Below are 20,752 nucleotides of genomic sequence, written 5' to 3'. Positions count from 1 at the left end.
ATACGATCCATCCTCCATATATTTTATCCACGTTTATTTTATTCATGTTTCTCATTTCTTTGCATGCATGTTTGTTATTTTGTTTTTCCTAATCGCATTGTGGCCTAAAAAAAGGCATATCATTTAGCAATGAGAGAACAGGAAATTGCAATGAGTATCTTTATATTTTTATTCCGTTTCTTAATTTCAATCGAGATCGCCAATCTCAAATTTGGTTCTAACAAATATGTTTAAACTGTACGTAAAAGGTAATTGATAATCTTCTTTTAATTTTTAAGTAACGGAAAAATAGATAAATACGCAACCATCATATGTTACGACTTACAACATAAAAGCATATCATAAACATATAAAAAGATTAAACGGGCCAACCCGTGAACCCATTGGGTTAATCCAAACCCAATGTGTTTGCACATTTCATTTGAAACCAACCCGAATCCTTTCAAACTAAACCCAAACGTGTCCACTTTCGTTATCTTGGGTTAATCCACCCTGCTACTGCTTTTCCCGCTACTTTATGCACTTGTATATCCTTGTGATATCTTACAGTATCGTCTCTTTTTAGTAGGGGTTCCACTATCACTAAAGATTCCATATATTAGAAGGGAATCATCGATTCCACATATTAATATTACCCATCCGGTAAGCAAGAACAACTCCTATATACATATGAAAAATGGAAAGCTAAAAGCAATCAAGAAAGGCGTCATGAGAAAGGCAAGATGGGAACCGAATCAAGTCAAAAGAGCAAGGGAAAGGGTAAGGTTGTGGATCGGGAAAGAAAGAACCCAGAGTTAAGAAAGATCAGTCAAAGATTAAATGTTATTGGTGTGATGAACTAGGGCACTTTGCCACGTCATGTCCTAACCGAAACAAGGAGACGAACGATCAAAGTAACCTCGCTCAAGATGGCGGACCGGTTCTAAACATGATGACGGTAGCTCGGAGTAAGGAAGATGTCGTTTTTCTAAAAGAAGGCCGGGTTGATCCAAAGCAATATGCTTCAACCCCATGTGATAAAAACACATGGATTCTTGATAACGGGGAGAGTAACCATATGACGGGAAATCCGGAATGGTTTTCCAACATCGATCGTAACAAGACCAGTAAAGTAAGTTTCGGTGATGGTTCGTGTGTTGAAATCAAAGGTCGAGGCACGATAGTAGTAGAAGGTCAAATGGGAGAACAACGAGCTTTGAATGACGTTTATTTCATTCCATCTCTCAAAAATAGTATTATAAGTCTTGGGCAATTAGACGAAGGAGGATGCAAGATCGGGATCCAAGACGGTATCTTATGGATATTTGAACAAGATGGAAGACTTCTAATCAAGGTACCGCGTTCCTTTAACCGGGTTTGTAAAATTAATTTAAAGGTTGTTTCTCCGGTTTGCTTACAAGTCAGTTTGCATAATGTTGCATGGATATGGCATGCTCGATTGGGGCGTTTGAATTTCGATGCCCTTCGGGGTCTCTCGAAACTCGCGGATGGAGTGCCAAGAATCTGACACCCGATGCGAATTTGTGATGCATGTATGCTAAGCAAACAGACAAGATCGGATATCCCGAAAGAATCTAATTATCGTGCAAAGGTACCGCTCGATCTCGTTTATGCTGATGTTTGTGGCGCGATTACTCCCGATACAAACGGTGGAAACCGGTACTTTTTGCTGATTGTTGACGATTACACCCGTTATATGTGGGTTTTCACGATAAAGACAAAAGACTAAGTTGCCGGCTTACTCATAGATTTCGTGAAAATGGTGGAAAACGAAACGGGCAAGAAACTCAAAACCATACGAACCGACAATGGGGTGAGTTTACATCCCATGTGTTGGAAGATTACTTATCAAGTATAGGTGTGGCACATCAGTTTACGGCCTCGTACACCCCACATCAAAACGGAATGGTTGAAAGAAGAAACCGAACCTACTTGGTACGACTCGAAGTTTGTTAAAGGAGATGTCACTACCACAAAATCTATGGGGAGAAGCTGTTCATCACTCAGTTTATTTACTAAACCGGTCACCAACAAAATCGTTGGAGTATTCGACTCCGTCCGAGCGTTTTAAAGGAGGAAAACCGAACCTTTCAGACGTTAAAGTTTTCGAATGCACGGGGTATGTAAAAGTCCTTTGTACCGGTCAAAAGAAATTGGACGACCGAAGCATTGTGATGATTCACTTAGGTATTCAACCTGGAACAAAAGCCTACCGTATGTTTGATCCGATCAAAAGGCGAGTACACGTTACGCGGGATGTCAAGTTTGACGAGTGTAAAAGGTACGCGTGGGCTGATCTTGACAAACAAGAGGGCAAAAAGGGTCCTGAATGGACCGAGTTTATTGTTAGGTGTGATATATTACCCGAATTGGAGCATGTGACATCCGGGTTTGACACCGGGTCCGTAGATCGACATGATACCGGTGAGTTGGTTCGTATCAGAAACGAAAGTGAGTCATCAAGTTTAGAATGTGACAACTCACCTGTAAGCCCGACTAGGCCGAACACTAGCCTAAACGAAGAACCGTTACAAGTCATTCAGCCGCGTCGAACTACTCGAAAGACGGTTTTACCCAAGAAATTTAGCGACTTTCTGGTTGAAGGTATACCGACACCCGCCGAGCAAGACCCGACAACCGACGAGGTAAATCTCCTATTATTATTCGATGATGATCCGATTAATTTCGAGAAGCGAATAATGAAAAACATTGGAGAAAAGCAATGGAAGCGGAGATCGAGTCGATCGAAAGAAATAAGACATGGCGGTTAGTCGAAGCACCACCCAAAGTAAAACCGATAGGTTTAAAGTGGGTCTATAAAATCAAAAGAGATGAAGCCGGGAAAATAACCAAGTATAAGGCCCGACTCGTAGCTAAGGGGTATGTTCAGAAATATGGGATCGATTTCGAAGAGGTGTTCGCACCAGTGGCGAGAATCGAAACCGTTCCACTTTTACTCACGCTAGCAGCAAACCGAGGTTGGGAAGTTCATCACTTGGATGTAAAATCCGCGTTTCTTCATGGTGATTTGAAAGAAGAGGTGTACGTGTTTCAACCGGATGGGTTCGTTAAGAAGGTGAAGAAAGAAAATTGTACAAGTTGGCTAAAGCGTTATACGGTCTACGCCAAGCTCCAAGGGCGTGGAATACTAAACTAGACGGGTCGTTAAAGGAACTCGGTTTCACTCGATGTAAACAAGAACAAGCGGTTTACAAAAGGTGTTCCGGTCAAAGGCTACTACTCGTTGGAGTTTACGTTGATGATTTGATAGTCACAGGTACAAGTGTGCAAGAAATTGCAAATTTCAAAAGACAAATGGAGTCAAGGTTCGAGATGAGTGACCTCGGGTTGTTGCATTACTATCTCGGGATCGAAGTGAAGTAAAACGATCGTGGGATAACGTTAAAGCAAAGTGGTTATGCAACGAAGATCCTAAAAGAAGCAAGTCTTTGGGAGTGCAACTCGACTCAATTTCCTATGGAACCAGGCTTAAAGTTGTCAAAGGAAGATGAAAATCCGAAGGTAGATCCGACTGGTTATAGAAAGATAATCGGAAGCTTGAGGTATTTAACTCATACGAGACCCGATTTGAGCTACTCGGTTGGTTATGCAAGTTGTTTCATGCAATCACCAACTCAAGCTCATGCTCAAGCGGTTATATATATTCTCCGATATCTAAGAGGTTCAATAGACTTTGGTATTACTTACTTGAGAGGCGGAAACAGTATGTTGCACGGGTATAGTGATAGTAGTCATGCGGTGGATATGGATGATGGTCGGAGCACCTCAGGTCTAATTTTCTACTATGGTACATCACCGATATCATGGGTTTCTCAGAAACAAGGAACGGTGGCGTTATCATCATGTGAAGCTGAATTTATGGCAGCTACATCGGCTGCATGTCAAGCCTTATGGCTTTGGGGTTTGTTGTCAGAGATGACTGGAGAAAAGGAGGAGATCGTGACGTTGAAGGTGGATAATTCATCGGCTATTGCCTTGATGAAGAACCCGGTTTTTCACGGGAGAAACAAGCACATAAACACACGGTACCATTTCATTTGGGAGTGCATCGAGAAAGAACAAATCAAGGTGGAGCATGTCAGTGGAGATTTACAAAGAGCAGACATTCTTACAAAAGCGTTGCCACGGTTGAAGTTTAACGAAATGCGAAGCTTCATCGGTGTCACAAGATTAGGGGGGTGATTGTTAGTGTAATCTTGCGTAAGTGCGTGGACCTAGTTGTCGCACTTACAAACCTAGGGGTTATTGAGTTAGTTTTCCTCCTATTCTTGTCTAACAAGTAATTGTATGGTTATAAATAGGGGTTATTTGTAATCAAGTAACAACAACTTATTAATCAATACAATAAAGGTTTAGACTTGAATCTTATTGTCTTCACACGTTGGCTTTGATACTTTTTCCCTAAAACAGTTTATTTTAAACGGAGCACTCCGAGCAACCTGAATCAACAACGGCAAAAAAGATTGAAACAAAATTTGGACTATTTCTCATTCCAATTTTATCGGATGTCCCCGAAGGGACGATTATCAGCTCTAGTCACTGTTATATAAACCAAGTCATGATTCATTCTCTGATTGATGTGGGACAAGTTCATTTGACATATTTAGTTAGTTGAACTAATTTCTTAAGTATTTAGCTCTTTTCCTTTCTTTTTCCCCGACTAGTGTAAATGTAGGTGCCTGAAACTGAGTTATAATCTTCATTAATGGGTTTTTTAAAGTTAATTTGCTTGCTTCAATAGGAGTCAAATGACCTTGATCGCAAAATAACATGTTTTGGAACCTGCACAAGCATTGCAACTTGCGTATGATTTAGGGGGTGTTTGGGATTGCTTATTTTCACCAACTTATAACTTATAAACTTTTTGAAAAGTAATAATGTGTTTGGGATTGCTTATATTGTGAGAGGAAAAGTTGCATAAGTTACAATGTTGTAACTTATTAACTTAATGAAAAGTTATAAGGAGTTAAAATAAGGAATCCCAAACACCCCCTTAGTTTAAATGCCTAAGTACTTCCGTTGTCAAAGACAAACACCAAACACCAAAATCAACATCCATCGCGCGCAACTTCAAAACATCTGGCATGAACATCTGACCCTTTAAGTTTTGCAAAATTACAACTTGAATTTCTAAATTGTTTCTCTTTTATCCGTGGTGTTCACTGAAAGACTACTATATTGCATCATCTTCTTTTCTAGTGATGAAATGAGTTGGTCCATTTCAATATTCACAAATTAACCATATACACATTTTTGGCTATTTGGATTAAGATTAAAAACCAAGAAAAAACATATTATAATTTGGCTATATTGACGATTCCTATGTACAATAATCATTGTTACATGTTGCATTGTTGCATATAATGAAGCCGTCAACATTTTCTATGATAAAAGAGATCGATTTTGTTCGACTCGACGTCTTTGTTCCGTTCACTCAATTTATACTTGCTTATTTTCATAAAATTAACCATCTTTTTACTGCCATTGTAAAGCTCTACTAGAAGAACTTAAAGATAAAAATGGCCTACAGAAAAACCTACCTTGTTTTCAACTTCGTTCTCTCGCTTTCATTTACTCTCCTTATCTCTATGGGAGAAAGTAGAATGACCTTTAGCAATAGTATCATGATTTTTTTTATTAATAATGGTGGTTCATACATTTTATTATTTTGGTCGTTGCGCCATGACTTATCAAGTTTGTGTTATGTTATAGGGAATGCGAGGAGAGGCGGACCTTAATAGAGGCGGGGAGGGGTCGTGCCCCCCCTGTTTTTGAGCTTAGAACTTGATATAACCTGTATATTTTGATCTGATTTATTAGGTAGTATGGTTACGAAAAAGGGTTAATCAAGAATTTTTTCAGTCCGGCGAAGGTTGATGGCATGACAATTCGATGAAGTTGTGCCCGTCAATGACGAAAAAGAGAAGTGGAAGGAAGAAGAAAATAGACTCGGTAGGGGTACATGGGTAATTTTAATAGTAGCACTCAAATCTAATATTTTTATTCATTATTTCTTTTAATCTTTGATAAACCTAAGAATATGTACAAGAAAGCATTTCTGATAAACACTCTTTTACTTTCATGCCCCAATTAGTTATGCATACTCAAATTATTTATATATACTCAAATATTACATATTTTAGTATTTACCATCTCATTTACACTATTATTTTATATTGATAATGCTAGAGTGCTTAATACACATCTATTTATTTGTTTTGTTATGTTTATTGATTTTTATGACTTAGATTTGTTATGTTTTATGCACTATTAGTTATTGGTACAAAGCAATATCAACATTATATGGCATTCTAGCAAAACTAAATTTGATATTGACGATACGAAATTTTTTATTACTTTTGGCCCCTCCTATTCAAAAGTTCAAGTTATGCCACCGACTGGCAACCAATATTAGCGTGCAACAAGATATATGAGACACAAGACGGGGGGCACATGCTTCAGTATCATAGAGGCGTTCCAATATTAGCGTGCCTTTGAGACGTTTAATCACAATTTGAGCTGCGACAAGATCTTTGTTGGAGAATGGTTGTGTCTAGATGGTATCGCAATTTGAGTGCCGACTTAAATGAAAGATTGCTCCTACCTTTAGTTTTTAACAAATAACTTTTCTTTCATAACTTACGGAAAAGCATTGTCTCTCTCGTGTTGCATTTTCATCGGCTATCTCATAGTTATTTCTTAAATAAAAAGGTTTGGGGAATTATGATGTTTTCTTCCAATGATTCCGTTATGGACATACATCATCGTTTTTCATTTGGATCATTTCTTATTTACTATGGACCTATGGTGGATGATGATAATAGAAATGTATTGTATGCCCATGCATTCTAACCAGAGAAATCTAATATAAAAGATTCAAAGCTTATGTAGTTGTTTTATTTAACAAGATTAATTGAAAGTCATATATTCTTATATTTTTTTTTGTGTTATTTCTAAAAGGAACGAGGGGGCCTTAGAATGATCTCTCCGCTTACTCGAAACCAAACAACTGAAATTTTGTTAGAAAACCCTAACTCGAAACCAAGGTGGTAATTGATTTAGACGGTGTCAATGATTTAACCAATTTACTAGCGACCCATGATAATGAAAATGATATAGGTAGTGTTAGCAGCAATAACAATAACAACATCAGCGCTAGCGGTAATCGACTTGTCCATAGGGATATATCATATGTATTCAACCATTTAAGTGCAAAAGAGTTATACTACTTTTGATATAGAGTAAACTGCGATTTTCGTCCATGTGGTTTGTCCAAATTTACGGTTTTAGTCCAATAGTTTTAAATTTGCAATTTTCGTCCTTGTGATTTCATTTTACTTGCAATTAAACTCGAATTCACTAACCCCGTAAAGTTTGGTCGTTAAACCCCTCCGCGCGCCCCTTACGTGAGGGGTAAATTTGTCCATTTTCTCCACAAATACAACTCAGCCCCTCACGTGAAGGGGCTTGCGAATTATGATTGAGGTTTATTTTGAGAGAAAAAGACAAAATTGCCCCTGAAGTGAGGGGTACGTTGATGGGTTTAACGATCAAATTTAACGGGGTTAGTAAATTCAGGTTTAATTACAAGTAAATTGAAACCACATGGACGTAAATCACAAATTTAAAACTATTGAACTAAAACCACATATTTAGACAAACCACATGAACGAAAATCGTAGTTTACTCTTTGATATACAAACCAACTTTATGTAATCACTTTTAACATGACTTACATGAGGACTAATATTGCAACTTATAAAACCCTAGGGGTCAAACAAGACCAAAACTCAACAATATTATTAAGCCTTTAAATCTCATTGGAGCGTATGATTGTGGAGCGCATAAACCCAAACGTCTAATTTTCTCCGACGGTCATAAAATCAATACAATTCCAATTTAACCTCCCACCATTCCACCAAACCCTAATCAATCAATCAACCAATCAAAACCCCAATTCTCCAAATCCACTGTTTCAATTCCATCAATTTCGTTTCTTCAGTAACAATGAGTGTTCTTAACGAATACCTAGAAGTAATCAACAACAAAGATCTCCAGATATGGAACAACTCTGCTTTCGACGACGGCGGCGAGCTCGAAACCTTCAATTCGTGTAGTAATCCGATCAAGAAACCGGTTTCTTGTGATTCTTCGTTTTCCAGTAAGGAAAATCAAAGCCCGATTGGGTATTCGAAACCCAAATGCTCTGTTCTTGTTAACCCGCTTCACGAATCGAACCTTTTTAACAATTGTTCGGTCAAGATTGAGAAGACTGATGAGGAGGTAGAGATTGAGAATGAGATTAGGAGATTGGTTGCGAAATTGGAGTCGATTCGGGCCGAAAGAGCCGAGAAGAATGCAAAAGTTGTCGAAAAACAGGGGAAATTAGTGGTTAGTAAAAAGATTCAAGAATCAAGCTTTTCGGGAAACAAGATTCCGAGAAGAGGGTTTAGTCTGGGCCCGAACGAGATCATGTCGGCCACGGGTTCGGGTTCAAAATCAAAGCAATCGGGTACGAGTACGGGTACGGGTACGACTCCAATGACACAAAACCGAAGGAAATCGTGTTTTTGGAAATTAGATGATATTGAAGAAGAAAAGTGTAGGGTGTCAAGAGTGAAGAATTCTAGTATGAGGCAAGCTGTTACGACTGTCGGATCAAGAAAGACGATCAAAAAGGACGATTTGATTCTGGGAAGTATTCAACCGAAGAAGCTGTTTGGTGACCAGTCGGTTCCTGCCAAGAAGCCTGCAAAACCGGGTCGGGTTGTTCCAAGTCGGTACAACCAGGCGACGGTCAACTCATCGATGAAGAAAAAGTCGTTGACCGAGAATGTGGACCGGAAACCGCGTGGGGGGGCCGAGGGTCGGGTGAAGAAGAAGTGGGATATCCCGAGTGTGATTGTGATTCCTAAAAGATTGAATCTTGATGATAATATGGATGAGTGTGAGAATGAGAATGTGAATGAGGAATGTGTTGATGTGGTGAAGCCCGAGGTGTTATTGCCTCGGATTCGGGTGGTTCGGTATGTGGAAGAGGCGGGTCGGGATTCGGGTCCTGCGAAACGGGTGGCTGAGTTAGTTGGAAAGAAGTCTTACTTTGATGAACTGTCAAAAGTTGAGTTTTGATGAGGATTGAGAATTTTGAGATTATGTTAGTAAATGTTTTGTTGGTTTTTTTTTTTTTGGTTTATTTGTGAATTGTGATGAATTGGTTGATGAAAGCAAAGCTTGATTTTGCTTTCTTGAATGTTAATGATGATAATGATAATGGTAATAATAAGGTGATTTCATTACGATTTTTTTGATTGATACACTGTTATGTTAACATGTTTTGAAATTTGAAGGAATGAATTTTGAATTAGTTACTCTTCAAAAAGTGTTATGTTATATTGTTATGTATATCTGAATAGACGAGAATGCCCTCACTACTTTTTATAAGTTACTTTCCTGCTTTTTGAGTTATTGCTTAAAGTTTTAAAAGTTCCCCTTAAAAGATCTAGAAATCTTTGACTGATTTTGTATAAAACTTTGTTTTGCTGCTTTTTGAATTTGTATATATAAAGCTTTAGATAAAGGGAATATTAAGTTTTGTTGTTTATATAAATTGCATTATCCTGTGGACTGGTTGTCTTGTTCTAAGTCCATAAATATTGAGTGGGTTGGATGATCAATACCCCCGTTGACCCTGTAGCGTATGTCCAGTCCTTGATGAGCCATTCTTGAGCTGTTGATTGTTTAAAGGTGATTTGGGAGGAGGGGGGGGGGGGGGGATGTGATGAAATTTTTCATCACACACCCCACCCAATCAAATGGTGCCACATGACCAACCTCAAATCCATCACATGTGATGGATTTTTACTAGTGGTAGTGGTATGGTGTGATGGTGGTGTGGATTTTTACTAGGCTCCTTCCCCCAACGGTCATTTTTCTTGGAAAACAACCATCACTTGCGTGATGGCCATCACCCAACCCACCCATCACTTGCGTGATAAACCACCGGCGCCGGTGTGGGGTGAAGCCATCACGCGTGATGGGCCTTCCTCACGCAGTGCCCCGGGTGGCCTAACAGAATATCATATCATCAACTTTGGTTTGTATTTAACTTATATGTTTTGATTTTATCATCACTAAAAGCAAAATAAACGAATAACCGTCTATGAATTATTAGACAACATTTTGTTGTATAATTTGTGTACCTTGATGATGAATTCGATCAAATATTCAAATATGTGATCTTGTTTTCAATCTTCATAAACGACCAACTAAGAAACGTCGAGTACTTCGTACGCGGCCTCCATTGGCTAAAGGTAGCCTGAGCAAGGCAACGAGTCCGGACGAACGGAGCCCCTATTGAGGGATTCTCCGGATAAAACCCGCCCCTCACGCCCGCCAAACGGTACGACAACGAAGAGCCGGTAAAACCGGGTGAGATCAGGACTCGAACTTGGCAAGCCAGGGTCATCCCTCATATCTCCCATATAAATTGGTGATAGTGAGGTTTGAACCCCCTACCTCTCACTAGTAAAATGAGTGCTCTATCATTGAGCCACATCCAATTTATATATATATGAATCTTTAAGTACTTTCAGATAAACCTGGATAAGTGGAGTTGTATTTGTTTTTCATGTAAGGCATTAGGTTATTTTAATTTTAATTTAGGCGAAATTTCTTAAAATAGCCCATTTATTGGAAAAAATTTCAAATATGTTCCTTCCAAATTAAATTTCCAGGTTTGCCCCCAAGCTATCTCGCCGTCGACGACCTGTTAGATTATCGAGACGACAAGTAAATTATCCAACGACAACACATCGTGGCCTCTCTGTTTTAAGTTTTTAACTGCTAACGCGTCGTGACCTACCTGTTTTAATAACTAATGTGTAGTGGCCTACCTATTTTAACTGTTAACACGTGACCTACATGTTTTAACTACTAAAGCGGCGCGATCTCTCTGTTATTTAAAACAGGTATGCCACGATGCGTTAGCAGTTAAAACAGATAGGCCACGACGCGTAAGTAGTTAAAATATGTAGGTCACAACGCGTTACAGTTGGATAAATAACTCACCGTCTCGATAATCTAACAAGTCGTGGACAACGAGATAGCTTGAGGACAAACCTTGAAACTTGAATTGGGATAGACATATTTAGAATCTCCTTCAATAAATAGATCATTTTAAGAATTTTCTTTTTAATTTATTATGCAAAAAGTTTTATTCTATATCTATAGTCTTGTTCATGTTTCTCTTTTCTTGTGAAGAAACCACAACAATGTGTTGATTATTGTATGGATGAGCATTTTTTATACCGATACTGATTGGTACCTTTTTTTTCGATATCGGTACGGTTTGATATAGGCTCGGTATTTTTCGAGTTTTACACGAAATATCGGTACTAAACCGAACATTTAAGTATCGGTACCAAAGTACCATCCCAATTTATATGCATAGTTTTACACAAATTTTGTACATCATAGTTTATTTAATTAACTGATTTTGCTGACTGCTGAGTGAGTACCTCGTTTATATTTTATGCACACATGTCTATTTTGTACTGAAGAAACACTAAGTGACCCCGGCAGATTACGGATAATCTTAGGGTCAAGTAGATGTTTCCCACGAGGGTTAGGTCCGGCAAAGATGGTTATTCTTCTGATGACCTGCAAAACAGACACCGTGAGCTCGTCACTGAGAAGGGGGGGGGTACCTCCTTGTGACCACCCTCCGGCGTGAGAATCAGACTAGATTGCTCTGAATATAAGTGTATATTGAGAGAAATAGCTAGAGCAGATCATATAAGATAAGATAAGATAATGATACCGTTCCAAGGTGTTGGAGTATTTATAGCCGAAGGTAGGTTTCCAAGCAGGTACAGCCAGCTGTATAATATTCCTTTTCTACCAACTGTGGGCTACGCACGTGCCATGCTGGTGGTTGGTGGGTAGGCAGCGGCTGATAGTGACATGGCCGGCTGTGTACTATTCCTTTTCCACCAACTGCAGGCTATGTACGTGCCACGATGAGGGTTGGTGAGTAGGCAGCGACTGATAGTGACATTTTGTACTAGAGCGTGCTCCTCGTCGTACTGTTGTCAGTGAGCTGTCACCCTGTGATTGATTCACGGGCTGCTTTGGTCAGATCTTGTCTATTTTGTCCATACCTTGGCAGGTATAGTACAAAAGACCTTCCAGAAGCGTACGGACTGGCTCATTTGGGCGGGAGTGTTCCCGCCTTGCTCATTCCTTCAGGTGACATTACTGAATTATTGAGTTAGTGCCTTATGCGTGTAGCCTTGCTGTTAGTGCGGATAGCCTTCCCTGATGGCTTGTACCCGCAGCTGCGGGAACAGGCGGGTTACTTCACCATTGGGAGGCTTTTCCTGCGGGAACAGCTGGCGTACTGCGCGTAAGGTCTTCATCTCTGAGCATGGTGGGTCCTGCGGAACCAGTTGGTCTTTGCGCAGACGTCTCTCTTCAAGGTGAGTCTTGCGGGTCCAACTGGGCTCTGCTGGGACCTACCTCTTCAAGTCCCCCCAGTCCAATGTTCTTCTCATGAATTGTTAATAAGTGAGGTAAACTTTTGGACTTAAGCAAGGGGTTTTGAAAAGGGTTTTTAGTTTTAAGGTTTTCCGTGGGGATTCTTCCCGCGGTTTTCCTAATGTCACGTGCAGAAATTCCCGACTTTTCTGCTTGATCTTCGGGTATGATGCGGGTAAGTGTGTAACCTCCTCGCAAGTCAGGAGCGTTGAGTTTCACTTGTGTAGATTCTCCACGAGGTTTTGGTAGTTTTAGACATAGTGATCAATTATGTTAAACAACCAATTCCATCTTGGAGCTTCAGACAATCTAGTTCTCAACGTTCCCGCTATGCGGGGATGTTATTTCCCTTTCCGCAAGCATGGCTCAAAAGATCCTTCTTGGTTTCAATTCCCTGCAAGTGCTAAGTATGTGAAGGGTTTCGCCTTGACACTGTACCCGCACTCGTCTTATAGTTACTTTACTTCAAGGTATTCTTGGCTTCAATTCCCTGCAGGTGCTAAGTATGTGAAGGGTTTCGCCTTGACGCTGTACCCGCACCTGTCTTAAGGTTTCTTGGTTACCAAGGTAAGGGGGTATAGTCCCTCTTATTTTTGAATCTTTGAATCTTTTTGACTTGCTTTATAAACGTTATATGACTTGCTCATACTCTAGTTTAACTTAGCAATTTTCCAAGTGTTTTGAATAAGTTAACCTTTCGACGCGCGGTTGTCAATAGGTTAGTGTAGTTTCCTCTATCATGATTGTGCGGGTAGGACCGTCACTTTCATTTAGTGGGATGACCAAACTTCACCTATAACTGACCTGCGTGAAGGTTTTCCTCATCTTTTCCTTAGAAATTTTTGCCATTTTTTGTGTTTATGCGGGTTTTGCCGCCGTCCACACGCAACGACTTCCCCACTTATTTATGCGGTGAATACCGGCATATCAGTGTTTTGAATAAGTTAACCTTTCGACGCGCGGTTGTCAATAGGTTAGTGTTTAGTTTCCTCTATCATGATTGTGCGGGTAGGACCGTCACTTTCATTTAGTGGGATGACCAAACTTCACCTATAACTGACCTGCGTGAAGGTTTTCATCGTCTTTTCCTTAGAAATTTTTACCGTTTTTTGTGTCTATGCGGGTTTTGCCGCCGTCCACACGCAACGACTTACTTCCCCACTTATTTATGCGGTGAATACCGGCATATCAGTGTTTTGAATAAGTTAACCTTTCGACGCGCGGTTGTCAATAGGTTAATGTTCGGTTTCCTCTATCATGATTGTGCGGGTAGGACCGTCACTTTCATTTAGTGGGATGACCCAACTTCACCCATAACTGACCTGCGTGAAGGTTTCCCTCATCTTTTCCTTAGAAATTTTTACCGTTTTTTGTGTTTATGCGGGTTTTGCCGCCGTCCACACGCAACGCCTTACTTCCACTTATTTATGCGGTGAATACCGGCATATCAGTGTTTTGAATAAGTTAACCTTTCGACGCGCGGTTGTCAATAGGTTAATGTTCGGTTTCCTCTATCATGATTGTGCGGGTAGGACCGTCACTTTCATTTAGTGGGATGACCCAACTTCACCTATAACTGACCTGCGTGAAGGTTTTCCTCATCTTTTCCTTAGAAATTTTTGCCGTTTTTTGTGTTTATGCGGGTTTTGCCGCCGTCCACAAGCAACGACTTCTTCCCATACTTATTTATGCGGTGAATACCGGCATATCTGTGTGGAAAGTTCATAAGTATAAAGGTAAGACCATCAGCGTCAATGTGATAAGGAGAATCATTTCCATTAGAAGTGGCTCTAGGCCTTTTCTTTACAAGTTTGGAATTGATCTACATGCAGCCTGTGTAATTGAGCTCCCTTCCATGTTCTTGGGATGGGGGTGTCATTGAGCCTTTCGAGCCTGATATGCACCTGGTTCGGAATCTCGTTGTTTACGCAGTATGTAGTCTCCAACATTGAAGCTGCAGTTTCATTCGTGTTTTCCCCAACTGGGGTTCTACACGCATTAGCCTGCTTAGCGTTCATTACGCCACGAGGTGTGTGAGTTTCCCATCTCTGACAAATGCTTCGACGATGTCCTTCAAGGCTACGCATTCCTCCGTGGTGTGGCCTTTTGTCCTGTAGAAGTCACAGGATTTGCTCTGATCAGCGTTGTGACGCTGTCGGATTATTAGAGCCTTTGGCCATGGGAGCCTCTCGGTGGCAAATATTTCGGTGACGCTTTTGGTGAGTGGCGTCCATCTGGAGTTCCGGCTCGACGACTGCATGTTATCCTTTCCGCCTAACCGAGGGTGTGAGACGGATGAGGTGTCAAAGTTTACCCTTGACTGCCAAATACCAAGCTTCCTCTTTTTGTTTTGTCGGGCGGTAAGGACGTTGTTTTCTCTCGTCCTCTGGGTGTAGAGGTTTGTGCTCTGGGGAAGATCTCTACCCAGTTGCTTTTCCGTTTCCGCGAAACGTTTAGCTGCTGTCATGATGGCATCCCATGTGGATGGCGTGCCTTATTTACCCGTCAATGTGCGGATAAGCTCTGGGTATTCGGCGCCTTGGATGAAAGCTGCGCGAACAAGATCTTCACTTATTGTGCCCAGACTCAGCTTCTTCGAGTTGAAGCGAGTGATGAAGTCTAGTAAAGACTCATCCTCCTCTCTAACGTAGTTGAGGATCGTCCACTGCTCTTCAGTATATTTCCTCTGTTGACTGAAGTGCTGGCTGAACTTGTGTTGGAAGTCCGCCCAATCATAGATGTGGTGGATCGGTAAACGATCAAACCACACCCTAGCCGCTCCAACCAGCGTCATCTGGAACATATAACACCACGTGGGTTCCGTCCAATTGCTGACGGTTGCCCCCGCTATGAATCTGTTCAAATGATCGTCTGGGTCAGATATACCATCATAAGTGCCGATGTTGGACATCTGTTTGGCACTCTTCGGGGCGATTGCTTCCGCAATGTCCCTTGCAAACTTGGATGTTCCCGCATTTGCAACAGTTGGTCTGAAGGTTTTAGAGAAGTCACGTGGGTTTCCACCCGCGTTTTTTGGTTTAAAGGTTTCTCCAAAATTCCTTCTGTGGAAATCTGTTTGTTTACGCTTCCCTTTCGCCCTATGGCGCGGGTTTGCGTCACTGTCAGATTCTTCCCAATCTTCATCGTACTCGCACTCATTACTCATGTTGAGCTGTTGAGTGTTTCCGAACTCGTCATTAGCCTGTTGGAGTGAACGTAAACGTTCATTCAACTCAGCTTGGAATTCTTTCTGACGTGCTTCTGCCCACGCTTTAACTTGATCAAGTGTTTGGCGGGGGAGCCTCGTTTGTTGTTTCTCCAACTGGGTATCGGTGAATCCCAGTGAAGGATTGTTTACTGCACTTGCCCCGGCTTGGGTAACCGGGGTAGTGTTCGTAAAAATTGTGTACTCGCCGGTGTTCCCCCAGTAGCTGGGGTTTTGGTTACCGGGGTTTCTTGGTCACTCGCTGGCCTTGGCACCGGAGTAACCTTAACCATCTTTCCAGAGGTTTTGAAAAAACTGAAAAAGAATTAGTTCTAGCTTTTATGCACGGATGGCGCCAATGAAGAAACACTAAGTGACCCCGGCAGATTACGGATACTCTTAGGGTCAAGTAGATGTTTCCCACGAGTGTTAGGTCCGGCAAAGATGGTTATTCTTCTGATGACCTGCAAAACAGACACCGTGAGCTCGTCACTGAGAAGGGGGGGTACCTCCTTGTGACCACCATCCGGCGTGAGAATCAGACTAGATTGCTCTGAATATAAGTGTATATTGAGAGAAATAGCTAGAGCAGATCATATAAGATAAGATAAGATAATGATACCGTTCCAAGGTGTTGGAGTATTTATAGCCGAAGGTAGGTTTCCAAGCAGGTACAGCCAGCTGTATAATATTCCTTTTCTACCAACTGTGGGCTACGCACGTGCCATGCTGGTGGTTGGTGGGTAGGCAGCGGCTGATAGTGACATGGCCGGCTGTGTACTATTCCTTTTCCACCAACTGCAGGCTATGTACGCGCAACAAATAAAACATCACTCAAATAAGTGTGCAGCCAAACAGGGAGCCAACTAGTTTGGTATGTTGTTCTTAAAACCCTCTATAAACCCTAAATTCGCAAATAAAACAATTGAAATAGATGCTCTCTGCTTCCAATCGATTGAAACAAGTCCGATGGAAAACCCCCAATTTATCATTATTATTCAGCTACCCAGATTTTGATCGCACAGGATCAGACTTCACTTTCATCAAACTAAATGGATCCATTTCTCACTTCTTAAACACTGTAAGTCGCCGTTAATTCTCGTTATTTACATTTACCATTTGAATTTAGGGTTTGATTACTTCTATTAAATTCATATTCATTTCCAGCAAACAGAAATGTTCATATCTCTATAAATTACATTGTTCTCATATATTTGCTTGTTTTATAGTTAAATAATTTTGCAGATGAGATTATAAAAGTCGTTAAAAAATTTAATGAACAAAAATAAACAAGCAATCATTAACGACAATAAATGGAGCGCATAATGTTCACGAACACAGCCTTTATTCGCGCTCGTTCGTTTAGTTAATCGATCGAAATCCCTTGTTCTTGTTTGTTGATTTATTAAATGAACGAAATAAACGAACTTCCTGCCGTACGGTTCACCAAATGTTCGGTTCGTTTACAGCTCTATCTATGATTAAAAGTGTGTTCTTTTTTTTTTTTTCTAGAATTGCTTACATATGTTGAAACACAATGTATATTTCTTATTAGATTTGTTATACAACTTATATATGCAGAGACACATGACAACAACCGCGCTTACACTTCAAGTTTCATGGATACATTCACCATATTCCATATTCAAAACCCGATCATTTGTAACAAAACCATCAACCGATGATGAAGAAGCAGCCCGCCAAGCATTAGACGAAATCAGTCTTAAATTACAAAAATCCCCCTCCTCCATCAAGGATCTGTGTTATAGTCACATTAACAAACTCTGTAAAAACAGAAATTTACCAGCAGCTGCTAGACTATTACAGTTATTACGCGATAAACACGCGATCAACAGTCTTCCAGCTTATAACCTCCTTCTAGCTGCAGCGTGTGAAAACAATAATACACCGATTGCATTACATGTGTTTAAAGACATGTTAGTAAACCACCTACCAATGAACTCAACTACCTTTTTCAATATTGCAAAAGCTGTTTCCAAGAGCAATGATTTAACATTGGTGCAATCTTTCATCAAGGAAGTCTCGCAACTGGTTAATGAAGCAAGTGTTATTATTATTATTAACCGAATCATCTATGCGTTTGCAGATTGTGGGCATGTTCATAACGCCTTGCTTGTATTTGAACATATGAAGAGATTTAAACTAACACCGGATTTGGTTACTTATAATACTGTGTTGGGAATATTGGGAAAAGGTGGACGGGTGGATGAGATGGTCGATGTGTTTGGGTCAATGAAAAAGGCGGGTCAACACCCTGACATCTTTTCTTATAATACTTTGTTGCATAGTTTGAGGAGGGTCGGTAGATTTGATTTGTGTGTCGAGGTTGTTAAAGAAATGGGGGAAGTAGGGTTGCAGGCGGATTTGATAACTTACACTGCGTTGATAGAGTGTTTTTTTAAATCGGGTAATATTGAAGAGTCGTTGAGATTGTTTGAACATATGAAGAGTGTGGATGTTCGCCCTTCGATTTATGTTTATCGGTCGGTAGTTAATAATTTGAAGAAGCTGGGTAAGTCAGATTTAGCATTAAAGTTCTTGGAAGAGATGAATGAATGTAAGGAGGATCTTGTTGGTCCAAAAGATTTTAAAAAGAAAAACAGATAATAGAAAAAAGGAAATGCATATTTTCTTGTTAATGGGTCTTGGTTTTTCATCAATGGAAGGAGTATTTATTTGATTTTGTAAGGTTTTATTCATTCTTTGGTTGTACCTGTGTCTTTCTATTGTGACAAGTTTTTGTAGGTTGAATCAGACACTCCAGCAAGAAGTGTCGGTGCTATGCTAATAGATGATGACCAACAAGAAATGTTGTATGTAGATCCTAATTATATATTTTCTTTTCTTTGCTAGTTTCGACTTTGTAAGCTTTCGCATTTCGTGAGTTTACATCATTATATCTTTGTAGACAAACTATGTGATAGGTTCTGCATATAAAGTTAAATTCTTTAGTTTGATTATATATATGGTCCCATTTAGGCCCATTATAGTTGATAGCTGTTGTTTGTTTGATGAATGTGATTTGATTCTTTATATGCTCGGTTTAAAGCTATGAGTCGTTTTAGGTCTCAAAAGCCAAGCTGCACGCCCCACATACGCGATGAATTGCTGTACTAACTGGTTATATGGTCTTTACAAGAGGTATATTTGAAGTACCTTAATGCTGAATGTAGAATGTTACATGCCTAAACCTAAACGAAGGCAAGTCTGTATCAGTTATATGGGCTATGTTTACTTCTTTGGTCTTGAACTAAACACACCAGTCATTTAGATAGTTTAAGTGGGCACAAGCGTTGTGAGTTGCAGCGGGTTTCTACTGAAATCAACACAGCTGGTGCAGAACTTAATAGTTTATATAAACATTTTAAACCATAGTTCTTCCTTAATTGATTTTGTTATGCCTTGCTATATGAGAACACACAACACGCCTCAATTTTACACGCCAATATTTGAGTTAAAAACATAACAAATAACCAAATGTAATTGTGAACTTGTCTGCTGTCTCTATTTGAATATCTCAAGTGCAAATTCAAAACAATATTTAAGTTATACTATGCTCATACAAGCCCTATTTATTAAGTTTAGATCACGGATAGTGTGAAACATTACTTAACACATAATATTTCAGGGGCACATAACTAACTAGTAAATTACAATCAACATGGTCAAAGTCGGGTGGTTTTAGTTTTCACCAAAGCAATCAAAATGGTAAAAAGCGCAATTTATTGCGCGTTTGCGTTCTATAGTTCTATGTCAGTTTGATTCATATTATATAAACTTTGGCAACCTCTTTATAGAAGAAACTTCTATAAATTATAAAACCGTGTATTAAAATCAGTAGAATAACTATTACACGTTATTTCTACATTATTTAACCTCAGACTGATATTGAACTTTATAAATAAACAAGTGTTTTACCCACCGCGTTGCGCCGGGTCGGGTCCGTAAAACACGGGCGGTGATAAACCAAGCGTTGTCGGTCTGGGTGGTGAGTCGATGCGAATTCGGACATTATCGGTTACGCTCGTTACGGTATAGATGCCGTTGGTTAAACCTAAACGTTAAAACCCAATAAATTAATTCGTCAAAGTAAAATATAAAAAGATTAACATATAAACAAATATAATATTGGACGTTTATTTGATCGGTAAACCCAAACATTGTCGGTCTTGAGCATTGAGGCGGTAACTCAACATGAGTTCGGTTAATTTCGTTATAGTATCGGAGCTAACAAAACGAAAAAAATATAAAATTTGAGGTGGACCAATGGGATACATCGGTTTGTCTTGGGCGTTGGTAAATCCTCAAATGTTGTTGAAATATTTTGAAGAGTAAAGTGTCATTTTCGTCATTATGGTTTGGCAAATAATGCGAATTTAGTCCCAAAGGTTTATTTTTTTCACATCCACGTTTCCCATTTCTTGTCAATTATATCCAAATCACTAACCTCGTTAAATTTAATCGTTAAGTTAGGGATAGACATGTCTTTTCACTCTTTCTTTATTATAATACTTATTTCAGTGAACTGCTGTTTGCGTCCCCGTGGTTTGCCAAATCTGTGATTTTAGTCCAATAGTCTCAAGTTTGCAATTTCCGTCCTTGTAGTTTCATTTTACTTGCAACTAAATCCCGAATTTATTAACATCGTTAAGTCTGGTCGTTAACTCATATACGTGCCCCTCACGTGACGACCAGTTTTGTCGTCCCCCCCCCCCACAAAAAAAAAAAAGAAACCTTGGTCCTAATTCGCAAGCCCCCTTACGTGAGGTGTTGGGTCTATTTGGGGAAAAAGAGGGATAAAATTAAGAAGGAACAAAACTGCCCCTCACGTGAAGGACAAACCAATGGGTTTAACGACCAGACTTAACGAGATTAGTGAATTTAGGTTTAATTCCAAATGAAATGAAACCATAGGAAATAAAATTGAAATTTGAAACTAATGGACTAAAACCGCAAATTTGGACAAATCAC

General features: G+C 39.9%; 3 protein-coding genes and 1 pseudogene across 3 annotated transcripts; all 4 read left to right on the top strand.

The window, feature by feature from the left end:
• The first annotated feature begins 722 nt into the window (after positions 1–722).
• LOC143555880 (uncharacterized) lies at positions 723–1,507 on the top strand. Its single transcript, XM_077045350.1, has 2 exons — positions 723–759; positions 843–1,507. The coding sequence occupies exons 1-2, from the start codon at positions 723–725 to the stop codon at positions 1,505–1,507; spliced, it is 702 nt and encodes a 233-aa protein (XP_076901465.1).
• A 1,970-nt stretch (positions 1,508–3,477) lies between these two features.
• LOC143555879 (secreted RxLR effector protein 161 pseudogene) lies at positions 3,478–4,203 on the top strand (annotated as a pseudogene).
• Positions 4,204–8,028: 3,825 nt separating this feature from the next.
• Positions 8,029–9,150, top strand: LOC143555878 (uncharacterized). Its single transcript, XM_077045348.1, has one exon. It carries the CDS (start codon positions 8,029–8,031, stop codon positions 9,148–9,150), a length of 1,122 nt encoding a protein of 373 aa, XP_076901463.1.
• A 7,474-nt stretch (positions 9,151–16,624) lies between these two features.
• On the top strand, positions 16,625–18,875 carry LOC143555873 (uncharacterized). Its single transcript, XM_077045345.1, has 2 exons — positions 16,625–16,841; positions 17,342–18,875. The coding sequence occupies exons 1-2, from the start codon at positions 16,695–16,697 to the stop codon at positions 18,386–18,388; spliced, it is 1,194 nt and encodes a 397-aa protein (XP_076901460.1). The 5' UTR covers positions 16,625–16,694; the 3' UTR covers positions 18,389–18,875.
• Positions 18,876–20,752: the final 1,877 nt, after the last annotated feature.

The sequence above is a fragment of the Bidens hawaiensis genome, unplaced genomic scaffold, assembly GCF_021521415.1.
Source record: "Bidens hawaiensis isolate Kalapana, Puna unplaced genomic scaffold, B.hawaiensis_p1.1 tig00018403_1, whole genome shotgun sequence".
Lineage (NCBI taxonomy): Eukaryota > Viridiplantae > Streptophyta > Magnoliopsida > Asterales > Asteraceae > Bidens > Bidens hawaiensis.
The sequence above is the reverse complement of the archived record's forward strand: the minus strand, read 5'-3'. Positions and strand labels throughout refer to the sequence as shown.